This window comes from Mustela erminea, chromosome 1, assembly GCF_009829155.1.
Source record: "Mustela erminea isolate mMusErm1 chromosome 1, mMusErm1.Pri, whole genome shotgun sequence".
Lineage (NCBI taxonomy): Eukaryota > Metazoa > Chordata > Mammalia > Carnivora > Mustelidae > Mustela > Mustela erminea.
In genome coordinates this window covers 53573165-53586765 of record NC_045614.1, presented here as the reverse complement: position 1 = coordinate 53586765, position 13601 = coordinate 53573165, and the positions used below count along the sequence as shown (strand labels likewise).

Genomic DNA, 13601 nt, shown 5'->3' with positions numbered 1-13601 from the left:
ACAGCCAAATTTTAACAGTGATAATTTCTGGATGATGGAATTGACATGATTTTAATTTTATGTGTGCTTTCCTAAACCTTCAAAATCTTCGATTTTGGAGCTGGTTGGAGATGATAGTTGCATTACATTGTGAATGCACTGAATGCCACTTAAGTGCACATAAAGTGCACAATTTTATGTTAGCTTTGTGAATTCCACCTTATTAAAAAAAAATCTGCCATATACATGCATGAATTTACAGCCATTTACTGAAATGTGTTTGAGTCGAGAACAAAAACGGATTCTTCCAATTTTAGCATATGTGCTGCCTAAGCGAGCACCAAAAACGGATTCTTAAGCCTCAAAAGCAGTTCAATTAGCCGCACTCTCCGCACCCACATCTCCAAGTCACGGGTCGAGGCAGCCAGCCTGCAGAGCGCTCCTCCGACCGCGAGGGGTCTCCGCAGAGCCCTCGCGTCCCCACCCGTGGAGGAGCGTCTTCTCTTGCGCCTTTGAAGCGCGTGTGCACGCGAGAGGCGTGGGGAGGATTGTCCTCTCGGCCCGCAAGACTGCCCCCTGCTCCGGCGTCCATACGCGCCGCTCCTCAAGCTTCGGCGGGGTGTGGCTTTTGGCCCGAGTTCTCGCCGGTCCTTTCATTTCCCACCCGCGGCTGCAGCCTTCTGCTGTCCGGGCCGTTTCCTAACTTGCATCTCCCCACCCTGAACCGGCTGCCCCAGTATCGGTTCCCCGGCCCGCTGTCCTCTGCCCTTCGTGCTCCGCGAAGTGTGTCTGTCTATGATCCTGGGCCCCATGGCGCTGCAGGCGCTGCAGAGCTCGGGGGTGGCCTTCCGCAAGATCCTGTCTCACTTCCCCGAGGAGCTGAGCCTGGCTTTCGCCTACGGCTCCGGGGTGTACCGCCAGGTGGGGCCCAGTTCAGACCAGAAGGTGAGCTGGCCCCGGGGCAGGCACCACGCCGGGAATCGGCCTGTTTTCACGAGTTCCTTTTTGCCCTGGATCCCTCCAGAGCCCTAGAGCTGCCCCTCTACTCTGCGCATTTCACGTATCCACTAGCAAATTACAAACCGTAGGAATGTTTACCTGGTATGACATCATGAGCTGAGTTTTGAAGGTTAAGTAGGAGCTCACTTCGGTGTAGAACAGGAGATGCAATTATGCGGAGGGCAAAGCTGATGGAGAGGCAAGATGGAAGACAAGAAATAATTTGCCAGTTCAGTGTCCTTAGCCTTGGCTGAACATTAGGGTTTTCTGAGAATTTTAAAATGCTGATGCCTGGGTTCCACTTGTGGAGATTCTGATTTACTTGGTCTGGGATGAGACCTGGGCTTCGGGAATTTAAAAAAAAAAAAAAACAACAAAACTTACCTGGTGAGTCTAATGAGCAGCCAAATATGAGTCTCATCTATAGCTGTGGGAGAAAGTACGAAATGATGGCGGGTGATTGTAGGGCCAGGGCAGATGCAGTGAAGTTACCAGCAAAAGCGTGTATATTTACACATGCTCAGGACTTAACAGGAGTCTAGTTAGGACTAGGAGTTGTTACTCTTCAAAGTTGCCTGAGGGCAATAGCAGTGAGGGTACAGTTTTCATTATGATTGCCGACTTTTTCCTGTCAATAGGGGGAAAAAGTTTGCTTCCAAGGTGGAAGCAAGATTCAAGACCTATGGAAGTGGAGTAGCAAGCAAATATTTTCATTTAAATGAGGCTGTTACTGACTTTCTCCATTCAGGCTTTAAAGCTTTTGCTAAATCAATATAAAAAGAGCAAGAATCTAAATAGAGATGTTTTCTGGTGAACTGGATTTTTATTTGCTGTGGTTAACGCCCAGCTTAACAATTCATTGTCACACAAACTAAGGAAATGATTGTGATAGGGCCTCCTTGATTTGGACACCTGACTGTAATCTGTTTTTAGGTTAAAGTTTGCCTGTTCACTTACCGGTAAGGCCATCTATACTTGTTGCTTGAATTTCTGTTTTTCCAACTATACAGTATTTAAGTAATGCTTTGCCTTAAGTTGACAACATATGAAAATTTATAGATTGTAGGTATGTAAGAAATTATAGATTATTGTAGGTTAGTTGTTTTTTCTAACATACATTAACATAATTACACATTTTTTTTTAAGGTTTTATTTATTTGACTGACAAAGATCACAAGCAGGCAGAGAGAGGAGGAAGCAGGCTCCCTGCAGAGCAGAGAGCCCGATACGGGGCTGGATCCCAGGACCCTGGAATCATGACCTGAGCCAAAGGCAGAGGCTTTAACCCACTGAGCCACCCAGGTGCCCCTGGTTACACATTTTTTAAAAAAACATGTCCACCCCAAATCTTAAGTTTCACCAGTGGTTTGTGGTTTTTGAGACACTTAGAGCAGGCTTTAGCCTCCTGATTCAATAGCCACTTCATTTTTCAATGGAGATTTTCCTTTGATTAGGCCTGGAATTTCCTCCAAGAAAAGGCCCTTTCTTCCCTTTCCTTCACCCTCATTCCCTACAAGATAACAAGCCTTATAGATTGCAATAAAAAGTCTCTATCCCATCAGTCCCTACCCTCAGTGCCTTACTTAATGTCTTCACTTCTCACCCAGACTTTTGCAGTTAGCTCCCTGTGTTGTTTCCCACTTTTAGTCATCCTTCCCTTCAGTGAGCTCTTCTGCAGAAAGATTTTTTTAGCATGGCAACCGAGCCCTCCTCTGGTCTCCCTTGCTTGTGTTCTTTTCCAGCATATCAAAGTAAATGCAACATCCAGTACATGCCTAGCTCTCATATGCATAAGAGTGCTTTCTTTTAACAAGACTCCCTTCCCTTCCCCATGCTTATCCTTCCACCAAGCCTGCTTAACTCTTGTACCTTCTTCAAGACTCAGATTTATCAGAGTCTTGAAGAATGTAATTTCATAGCAAAGTTTCTCATTTCTGTTCTGACCCCATTTTGAGTAAAATTAGTACATTTTGCATTCCTCTATCAAGTTCATTTAGTGATAATTTGTCTATTCTCCCCAGTAGACTCTCTTTACCTCTACCCCAGGATCTATCAGAGCTCCTTGTAGGTGCTCAGTGAGTGGTTGGTGAATGGGTAAGAGTTAAAATAACTTATTTTCCATTACATAATGCTTTTCAGAGCTTATCCATCCTGTGTTATGTGATCTGGAAGAAAAGTGGAACACATGTAGCTACATTTAGATGAAAGGCCATGTGTGGCATAAGCTTCAGCACTCAGAATTTGGAACCAGACTGTGTCTGCCACTCATTAGCTTTGTGTCCATAGGCCTGGAACTTACTCTGTGCCTTGGTCTCCTTTCCTATAAAATTGGTATAATGTCAGTACCTACCTTGTAGGATTGTTTTGAGGATAGACTGAACTATGATACATACAAAGTATTTGGAAGAGTGCTGGCAGGACCAGACATGTGGAGCAAGCATTGCCCTCACTATGCACGTTGATGAAAGCAAGCTCAGACTGGTTCCAGAGACTTGCTTAGATTTCTGATGACAGCCTCAGGTCTTTTATTTATTAATCATAATGGCATAGAATTTTAGAGCTTTCCACTCTATCTAGGTACCTTTCGAGGAATTAAAACTAAAATCTCTTTTCTTCATTCCCAGAAAGCCATGCTAGACTTTGTTTTCACAGTAGATGACCCTGTCACATGGCACTCAAAGAACCTGAAAAAAAATTGGAACCATTACTCTTTCCTAAAAGTTTTGGGACCCAAGATTATCACCACTATCCAGAATAACTATGGCGCTGGAGTCTACTATAATCCATTGATCATGTGTGATGGTAGGGTAAGTGACTTTGGACGTTTGTCTTAACTTGGGTGGTTATTAAATTAAATATTACAATACCAGCTAAATATGTATTCTTACAATCAGGAAGTGTTCACATTCCTGCTGGATAAAGGTGGTTGAGAGAGACTGTTAATTACTGCCTTTGGCCAGTGCTTCTCGAATTTGAGTGAGCATCAGATCTCCTAGAGGGCCTAGGAGATTGCTAGGCTCCCTGCCAGAGTTTCTGATTCCGTAGATCTGGGGTGATGTTTGAGGAATTTTTTTCTAAGTAAGATATAATTATAGAACATTGCATTAATTTTAGGTATACAATGTAATGATCCGATATATGTCTGTATTGCAAGATGATTACTACCACAATAAGTTTAGTTAACATTCATCACCACACACAGGTATTGTTTTTTGGGTTTTTTTTTTTCTGATAAGGAGAACTTTCAAGACTTACTCCCTTAGTAACAAGGGTTTACATTTCTGACAGCTTCCAAATGATGTCGCTGCTGCGGCTGGTCTGGAAAACACACTTTGAGAACCACTGCTTTGGTTAGTGGGACAAATACTCAGGCCCACTCAGGATGAGGGTATCACAGGTAGTCAAGAGCATGTGATGCTGTGCAATAGGAACCTTTTGGTGCCAGCAAGTGGGTAGAATTTGAGGAGGCACCCCATGTCCCTGTTGGAGAGTAGCTAAACAGCACAGATCACAGCAGAGGATTGTCTGATGGCAGGAACCCTGCCAAACTTTCACATGAAGGGGCCCAATCTCTAAGAGAGCTGCCAAGAACTAGGCAGGACTGCAGCCTTAGAGGACCAAGGGGGGACTAAGTCATATACCCCCTAGAGATAAGCCGGGCTACTGGTGACATACAGGTTGCATCAGCTCTGCCAGTTCTGCTCTGTGCTGCTGATGGCTTCGAGCAATCTTACTTTGATGTGCTGATGAATCACGTGAGGATCTCTTTGAAATGCAGATAGTGATTAAGGTGGTCTGGAATGGTGCTTGAGATTCTGGGTATTTTGACAAGCGCCCTGGTGATGCTGATACTACTTATCAATGGACCAGGCTTTGAAGGGCAGGAGGTTGGAGTACTGACTTAAGGATTTTGAAGACCTGTCTGAACTTGGCAGAAATGAGTACTATGATTGATTGGTGATGTCTATATAGCCTTTAGGCCCTCTGTTTACTTTTCTGATTGGGGTCTAATCCTGCTCCAACCTGAATTTTGCAGTTGAGGAAATGAGGGTTCAGAGAGTGGACATGACTTCTATAAGGTCATGCAACTCGTTATAATGTGAGAGGCCCCTAACTTCCAGGTCAGTGGTGTTTCCATTACTACCCAGCTGTTCTGTGCCTGCATTAAGGAGGGCTTTCTGCTGTATTGTGGCCAGACTGTAGGATCGATAGTGGCTTAGTGCAGTGTTTCACATCTACTTTAGTCATGCCAAACATGTAACTTTGTTCTTTCTCCATAATTAGTATTATGCTGAGCCTATCTCTAATTAGTGGTTTCAACAATATTATAAGCTCCAGTAGCCAAATGTTGGGGCATAATTATATGCCAAAGGGACTGTACTTTTTAATTAAAATTCTTAAGCTACTTTTTAATATTTGTAGCCTGAGAAGGCTGTTTGAATACTGAAGTTTAGCAGAGTGAATCTGAAGTTATTTGTTGAAGCAAATGGGATTTTGTAACCTGGAACAACTACATTCAGGGTTTGTACACATTGCTTTTGAAATGAGCTTGGCCATAATTCCATGTGTTTAGCGCTGATAAAGGGGTTTAATTTTTAGATGTGGCTTTGAAATTATAAGTGTTTGAAATACTTAATAGTGAAAGAGATATTCACCATGTAAAGGATGTTGGTGAAAACTTCTACGTAAAGAAAATTTCTTGTACTCTGTGATGAACATTGGAAGCCCAGACTGACATTCAGGACCTAGTTTTTGCTCAGCTATTAATGGTGCCTCCTTGGGCACACCATTTATTAGGTCTCTTATTTCTGAAATGAGAAACATGAACTATATCTTTGCTTCTCACACTGTGGTGCAGACCCAGTTTTTATTTCCAATTTGGTGAGGACCAGTATGTGCTAGATAGCAGTAGAGAGCCATTGTGCCTTTATCATCACAAGAGCCTGAGTGAAGATAGTGATTGCTTCACCTCACATCCCTGAGGGGACGATGAGTCTTGGAAACTAATCCTTTGTGAAAGATTCTGGTGGAGATGTGTGTTTTCACAGGGCAGAAGTTTTAAGTGGTTTTGGAAATCAAAGTGCTACTCTGGTCAGAATTTTTTTTCTTATATTTTGCATTTGCAAAAGCAACAGTGTGGTATTTTACTCTCTTTCATGCCCATATCTTTTCTTTTCTAGCTTATCAAATACGGGGTCATTAGCACTAACAGTTTGATTGAAGATCTTCTCAACTGGAATAACTTGTATGTTGCTGGACGACTCCAAAAACCGGTGAGCAAGTGTTTTATTGGCTGCCACAGTTAGGAATGTCTCTCCTCTCTGAACCTGACCTTGCTTTGATCTGTGTGATTACAATGAGATGGAACTCCAAAACAGAAATGAATTTCAGACTCCTTTTACTCCATATAGAATTTAGTGCCAAACAACATCCAGATATTATCCACACTACTCCTGCCTTCTCTCTAAAGATACCGCAGTTGTCTGAATGAGGCTCAGAATCAGTCCATTTGGGCTCAGGAGGATGACAGGAGAGGTGCCCAGTGCCTCAGTGGAACCTCTGTCAGCATGACCCAAGTCACCATTCCAGAATGTAAGTGCCACGGGGCACTGTTTGTCCACTGATGTATCCCAGCAGTGCCTAGGACAGTGCCTGGGACATAGTAAGCATCCAGCAAACATTTTTTGAGTAAATGAATGAGTCAGGTAGTATTTCAGAAGGGAGTAGATTCTGATCCCCTTTCTTACCCTCCTCAGGCCCATGGTGAGATCCTGTTTGAAAGTCCTTCCTTGGGCGCCTGGGTGGCTCAGTGGGTTAAAGCCACTGCCTTCGGCTCAGGTCATGATCTCAGGGTCCTGGGATCGAGTCCCACATCGGGCTCTCTGCTCAGCAGGGAGCCTGCTTCCCCCGCCACCCCTCTCTTTCTCTGCCTGCCTCTCCATCTACTTGTGATCTCTCTCTGTCAAATAAATAAATTAAAAAAAAAAAATCTTTAAAGTCCTTCCTTCATTTGGGTTGCCACCAGAGGAGGCTGTGGGGGATAAGATTCCCCTGGGTTTTAATAGAAACAAAACAGGAAGGTGAAATCAAGAGAATGGCCCAACCGATTGAGCCACCCAGTCTTCCCAAAGGACTTGAACTTTTGACATTGTATTCTTTTTGCAGATATATAGCCTATTTTCTATGAAGGAGTGTTTTCATAGTTGAAGAACAATGCAGAATAGTAATAGTTGCTAATATCACAGCAAGGAACAATTTTCTTTGTGCTGTTAGAGGGTCTCAGGCCCCAAAACAAGGTACATGGTTTGTTCTCAAATGTCTCCCATAAAAGTGATTCTGCCGCTCCTCTTTTTGTCAGTTATAGCAAAAAATTAGAGATTTATACAACCTTAGCTCACTTGGTTGTGTCATAAAAATGTCTATTGAGTGGCATGTGGGTTGCTCAGTCCGTTAAGCATCCAATTCTTGATTTCAGCTCAGGTCATTATCTCAGGGTCATGAGTTTGAGCCCTGCTTTGGTCTCTGTGCTGGGTGTGGAGCCTACTTAAGATTCTCTCACCCTGGGGCACATGGGTTGGTTCGCTGTCTGTCTGCGTTTGGCTTGGGTCATGATCCCTGGGTCCTGGGATTGAGCCCAGAGTTGGGCCTCCACTCCCCAGGAAGCCTGTTTCTCCTTCTCCCATTCCCCCTGCTGTGTTCCTTCTCTCTGTGTCTCTCTGTCAAATAAATAAATAAAATCTTAAAAAAAAAAAAAAAAAGAGGGGCGCCTGGGTGGCTCAGAGGGTTAAAGACTCTGCCTTCAGCTCAGGTCATGATCCCAGGATCCTGGGATGGAACCCTGCATCGGGCTCTCTGCTCAGCAGGGAGCCTGCTTCCTCCTCTCTCTCTGCCTGCCTCTCTGCCTACTTGTGACCTCTGTCTGTCAAATAAATGAATAAAATCTTAAAAAAAAAAAAAAAAAAAGATTCTCCTTCCTCTCCTCTGCCCTTCCCCCCACCCAAATCTCCATTGATATACATGGGTGGACGCAATTCTCTTACCTTGCTTCTGAACTTAGAATTTAATGGGATAGCTCATTAAAAGATCAGAAACACTTGATCAGGACAATAGGTATATAGGTATGTCCATATATAAAATTTGTCAAGCTGTACCCTTTAGATTGGTGCATTTCACTATGTAATTTTTACTTTAGTAAAAACATTTTTTTTAAGATTTATTTGAGAGAGAAAAAGTGTGTGTGCATGTGGGCACAAGCGAGAAGAGAGGCAGAGGGAGAGAGAATTCTGGAGCAGACTTCCTATGGAGTGCAGAGCTTGACTTGAGAGGCTTTATCCTAGGACCCTGAGATCATGACCTGAGCCAAAATCAAGAGTTTGGCCACCCAATTGACTGAGCCACTCAGGTACCCCAGTAAAACATTTTTCTTAAACTTCAGAAACAATGGGCTTACTGAATTAATTTCATATACATAAATGAATTTCTCATTTCTAAGCTGGATAACTATTAAAGATAATCCAGTAAAACTGGATAATTAGTAAAATAATTTAATGAATAGATATAATTGAAAATTTGTAGATATTATCTTCCCAAATTTTTTTCTTTTTTCTTTTTTTAGTTTATAAAACATGGGGGCACCTGGCTGGCTCAGTTGGTGGAGCATGCAACTGTTGATCTTGGGTTGTGAGTTTAAGCCCCATGATGTAATTAGAGATTACTTAAAAACATGAAAGAGATTTAAAAATAAAATAAATTTATAAAATAATGTAGCCTAATGGAAAGACTAATGAAAACAGAATTAGAACCTTCAGGTCTTATTCATTCCTGCCACTTGTTAGCTGTTTATGTGAACTTGGGAAACTTGTTCCTATCTTTTTGAACCTCAGGTAATTTATCTGTAGGATGGAGTAACAAGAAAGTACTTGCCTTCACAAAGGTGTTGACAAGTGGAAGCAGAATGATAATGCTGGAAAGAACACGGGTGTTTTAGAATGAGATCTAGGGTTTGGGTCCCAGCTATGACAAACCCCAGCTATGTGACCTTGTACCAGTGACTAAATTTCCCTGAGCCTTAGGATATCCTCCTCTGTGGATTAGTTTGACAACATCAACCTTAAAAGGCATTTGAGAAATGCCTCGATCTAAAATGCCTGGCACTTAATAGATACTTAGGAAATGATTGTTCCTTTCTCTTTGTCCTTGCCTATCTCAGAGTTATTTTGAGATAAATGAGATATTTTATGTGAAAATGTTCTATTATTATCTGTACTATGCTTTGTACTTGGAATATTTCAATTTTTTTTAAGATAAGTTTTAGAAAATGAAATGCCATAAAGTCTCAGAATTTAGCACTGGAAATAACCTCAGATTTTATCTAAATATCACATATCCTGATAAATTAAAAACAGCAACTCAAGACAAGTAGTAGTTGCTATACTCATCTTGATCAAAACTGCATTTCTCAGCTAACTTGAAAAAGAAAATGTTATTGAGGACAATGACTGCCTTTCAGGTTTATTAAACTAATAACTGAAGAAAATTAGGCTATATTAAGACTCATTTGAAAGTGTTGAGCATAATACATGGTAAAAAATAAAATAAAAAATTATGAATGGGTGAATTAACTCTTTCACCCATTAGCATTTTCCTTCCCTGTCCATGGAAATCACTGTTAACCAGAGAATGGTCAGTGGTAACGATCTTTAAACCAATGATTTTTTTTTACCACTAGGTGGCAGCAAGTAGTAGTCAAACGTGAACAAATCTCATGAGAAAGGGTTGGTGGTAGCCTTCTGGACCCCCTCCCCAAAAAAATAAGTGAAGGTCTTAGAATCGTGAAATGAGTACAAATTCTGTTTTTATGTGTTTTAAAAGAAGGAGTTGTTTTAAATTATATTGTCTAAACTTTTATAATTATCTTCCATATTGCAAATAGAACAAAATTTCTCAATTCAGGTCTTTAAAAGGAATACACAGAGGGTGTATGGGAACTCTGTATTTTTTGGTCAGTTTTGCTGTGACTCTAAAACTGTTTTAAAAAATAAAGTTTATTTGGGGTGCCTGGGTGGCTCAGTGGGTTAAAGCCTCTGCCTTTGGCTCAGGTCATGATCCCAGGGTCCTGGGATGAGCCCGCTGAGCAGGGAGCCTTCTTCCTCCTCTCTCTCTCTCCCAGCCTCTTTGCCTACTTGTGATCTCTGTCTGTTAAATAAATAAATAAATAATCTTTTAAAAAATAATAAAGTTTATTAATAATATTTTAAAAATATAAAGGAATACCTTGCTTGAAAAGATGGACATTTCTGGGGAAAAAAATAAGTATAAATTAAATTTCTATCATACTTTACCATTAACTTACCTCGTAACTGAGGTTAGATAAGTCACTTTTATTTCTAGTGTAGCTTTAAGTTTCTGAGTCACTTACCAAATCATTTTTCAAGGAAAGAGCAATGAAATTTGAAGTATTTAATAGAATCTTGTGGTCAGTTCTTTTTTAAGTCAAAAGAACTTTAAAGAAATTTATTTAATTTATTTAATTTAATTTATTTATTTAAATTTATTTATTTAACCTAAGTCTGGATTTTTGTATTTCATGCTTTTAGTGTATAGATAATTTGGTTTGAATTTTTAAAGCATTCTCATTGATATGTCATAGCCTTTTGCTACCTAGTTAAGAGAATTTTAATTTAATATATTCATTGCAGTATTTTTTCTTATTTTGCTAGTAATATAGATATTTTATAACATAAATTATTGAGTATAATTCACATACCATACAATTCAACCATTTAAAGTGTACAGCGGTTTTTAGTACATTCAGCGTTTTGCAATTATTACCATATTGTAACTTCAGTGATTTACTTTTTGTAGCTAGAAAAATCCCAGTGGTATTAAAGATCCCTGAAAGAGAGTTGGAAAACCTGACTTACTGCTCTTGGCTCTGCCCAGCTGTGAGCAAATGTTTGTGCCGCTAGCCTTTGAAATGCAAAATTTGAGCCATTAATTTACTTATTCAAGAGACGACTAAGTTTCCCCTCTGTGGGTGCTAAAGGAATAGAAAAATACCACCACATTGCTGATCCTGGAAGAACCCACAGTCCAACAGATAGATGATAACGTTTCATCCAGCTTGAATGTTCAGGGTTTCTTCTTGGTCCTCAAGCAGTGACCATTTAGAAAAATTAATGTTTCTGGCCATTTGGAATGGAAAACTTCTGTGGAAAGTGTCATTTGGTTACTAGTTGAGTGAACACTAGGTAGGGCTGTGTTCTTTGTGACTATGACTTTACTGATTGCAATTCAAGGACTGTCTCCATGTGACTGTATTATAGAGGAAACCACCGCTTGTGACTCTTTTCTATCTTGAAAGGTACTCACAAATCTCTCAAGTTGAGCTTTTGAAAGTCCCTTCAAGCTTTACTCCTTCCTCTCTCCAGTAACGATTTTCCCCTTGGCAGTAATGTTAATGCTATCTATGCGGTTCAGGTCGGGGCATTCCCAGTAAGATACAAACAGCTATTCACGAATCGAAGGACTTTCTTTTTTTCCCAGGCCTCTCTGGCAGTGTCCCAGGGGTTCACTGGCTTGACTCTGAACCACAAATAACAGTGCTGCTGAGACAAGTGCCTAGGTCACCTTACACTGGAGAGCCAGATCAGCACAGTAGCAGAGTCTTCTGAATTGACATTTTTCCTTTGAGTAAGGATGCTTTTATTTTTATTCTCTTAACCTTACTTAGCAAACTGGGTTTTTTCACTAAGTAGAGTGACTTTCTTGGAGAACAAGTGTATTGCTTTGAATAGGAAAATTTCCCCAAACTTACTCTGATTTGTTAGCATCTTCTGTTTTTGTTGAGTTTCTGTAAAAGCCACTGAAAAGAGAGAGGATGATGAATTATTGAGAAGGACCTGGTGAATGAGGATGAAGAACAGGAATAAGGAAATAAACAGGCTTCACAGGGTTTTAGAAAGAGCTCTGGATAAATCAGGGACCTAGGTCCTCTTTTGGTGTGCCACTACTTCTCAAGGGAAGATCTTTTAACCCTCTGGGCCTCAGTTTCCCAATTAGGAAAATGAGGACGTTGCCCTCCTAGACCTGATTCTTTATGGAATACAAAGTTTGGGAAAGTTATTCAAGGAGTGAACATAGGAGTTATATAGGAACTTAACATTTCTTTTAATCAACTTTCCAGATAAGAAGTTAACCAGAGGGGCGCCTGGGTGGCTCAGTGGGTTAAGCCTCTGCCTTCAGCTCAGGTCATGATCCCAGGGTCCCGGGATCGAGCCCCACATCAGGCTCTCTGCTCAGCAGGGAGCCTGCTTCCTCCTCTCTCTCTTCCTGCCTCTCTGCCTACTTGTGATCTCTCTCTGTCAAATAAATAAATAAAAATTTAAAAAAAAAAAAAAAAAAAAAAAAAGAAGTTAACCAGAACAACAACAACAACAAAAGTTAACCAGAACAGATCCCTAACTGAATGCATGAAAATAATTCAAAAAATTTAGAACTGGATCTGCCAAGTATAAGGGTGTTACCCTGATTTTTGCCATCAACTCATTATGCAATGTTGGGCAAGTCATGCTACTGGACTGCACCTTCATTTTCCTTTCTGCAGATGATTGCAGTAATGCTAAACTCACCCAAGTGCTGAAAGGCCTAATTAAGGGCTATTAAGTGCTGTAATTACAAGGGAGGAGTTGGGAGTATTGAATAAGGTATCTTACCTTCCATAGAGAGGTTTGGTTATTATAAATATTCCCTTAGGAAAAAAGTAGGGACAAAAGGTAAAAGATAGAAGTTAGGTTCTTAAGTTAATAAAATAGTTGTTTTATAATACCGTTTTTGACAATAAAAAGAAGAAATTACTTTGAGACATACATCATCTTTTCTCCTTGCAGTCTAATAAAATTTTAATTTTGTTTCTGATAGTGTATGTCTTTTAATGCCATCTTAATTTTTCTCAGAAATCATCCTTATTTGACAAATAAAAGGCAACTTAAGCCCCGTTTTCTAGAATTGGGGAAGATTTGGTGACAGCACTAAATGTTTACAGAAGGTGGATACATTTCAGATAGGTGAGGGTCCTTATTAGGAACTTGCAGACTCTTCCCTTGTTTATAGACAATCAGTTAGAAGCAGCCTGATGGTTTAAAAAGATTATACCGGGAGTGTAAATTGGCACAAGCACTCTGAAGAGCCATGTGGCATTTCTACTTCTAAATATATACCTGTAAGCAGTGGTTCTCAAAATGTGAAGGTTCCTTGACCATCTAAGAATTTGTCAGAAATGTACATTTTCAGGCCTGGCTTAGGCCTCCTGAATCAGAAATGCTGGGGAATGGGCCTAATAATATGCATTTTAATAAGCTCTCAAGTGATTGATGGTGCTTGCTAAAGGTGAGAAGCTCTGGCCAGGGAAATTCTTGTATTGTGCCCAAAGATAGAGAAGGAAGCTCACTTCAGCTGAGGGTCGTATGCAGTATCTCATTTAATCTAACCAACAACCTTATCAATTTGGTTCTGTTATTAACCCCATTTTACTGATAAGGAATTATGGCCATAGTCACAGAGCTACCAAAAGATGGAGATGGGTCTTGAACACTTTCCTAACTACAGTGCCATCTTCAAAACAG

General features: G+C 40.6%; 1 protein-coding gene across 12 annotated transcripts in view; it reads left to right on the top strand.

Annotated features, from left to right (window-relative positions):
- Positions 1 to 508: 508 nt before the first annotated feature.
- The window catches only part of TAMM41 (TAM41 mitochondrial translocator assembly and maintenance homolog), a 62097-nt gene continuing 49004 nt past the window's right edge, over positions 509 to 13601 (top strand). For 10 of the 12 annotated variants that reach the window (XR_004281790.1, XM_032327465.1, XM_032327482.1 and 7 more), the window contains exons 1-3: positions 509 to 924; positions 3603 to 3785; positions 6159 to 6251. Coding sequence is in view for 10 of the 12 variants with exons in the window: in XM_032327465.1 (XP_032183356.1) it covers positions 775 to 924; positions 3603 to 3785; positions 6159 to 6251 (426 nt within the window). In the remaining 2 variants the exon portion in view is untranslated. Of the gene's footprint in view, positions 1938 to 3602; positions 3786 to 6158; positions 6252 to 11594; positions 11671 to 13601 lie in introns of those variants that run through there. The other 2 variants (XM_032327509.1, XM_032327540.1) reach the window with 2 other exon arrangements.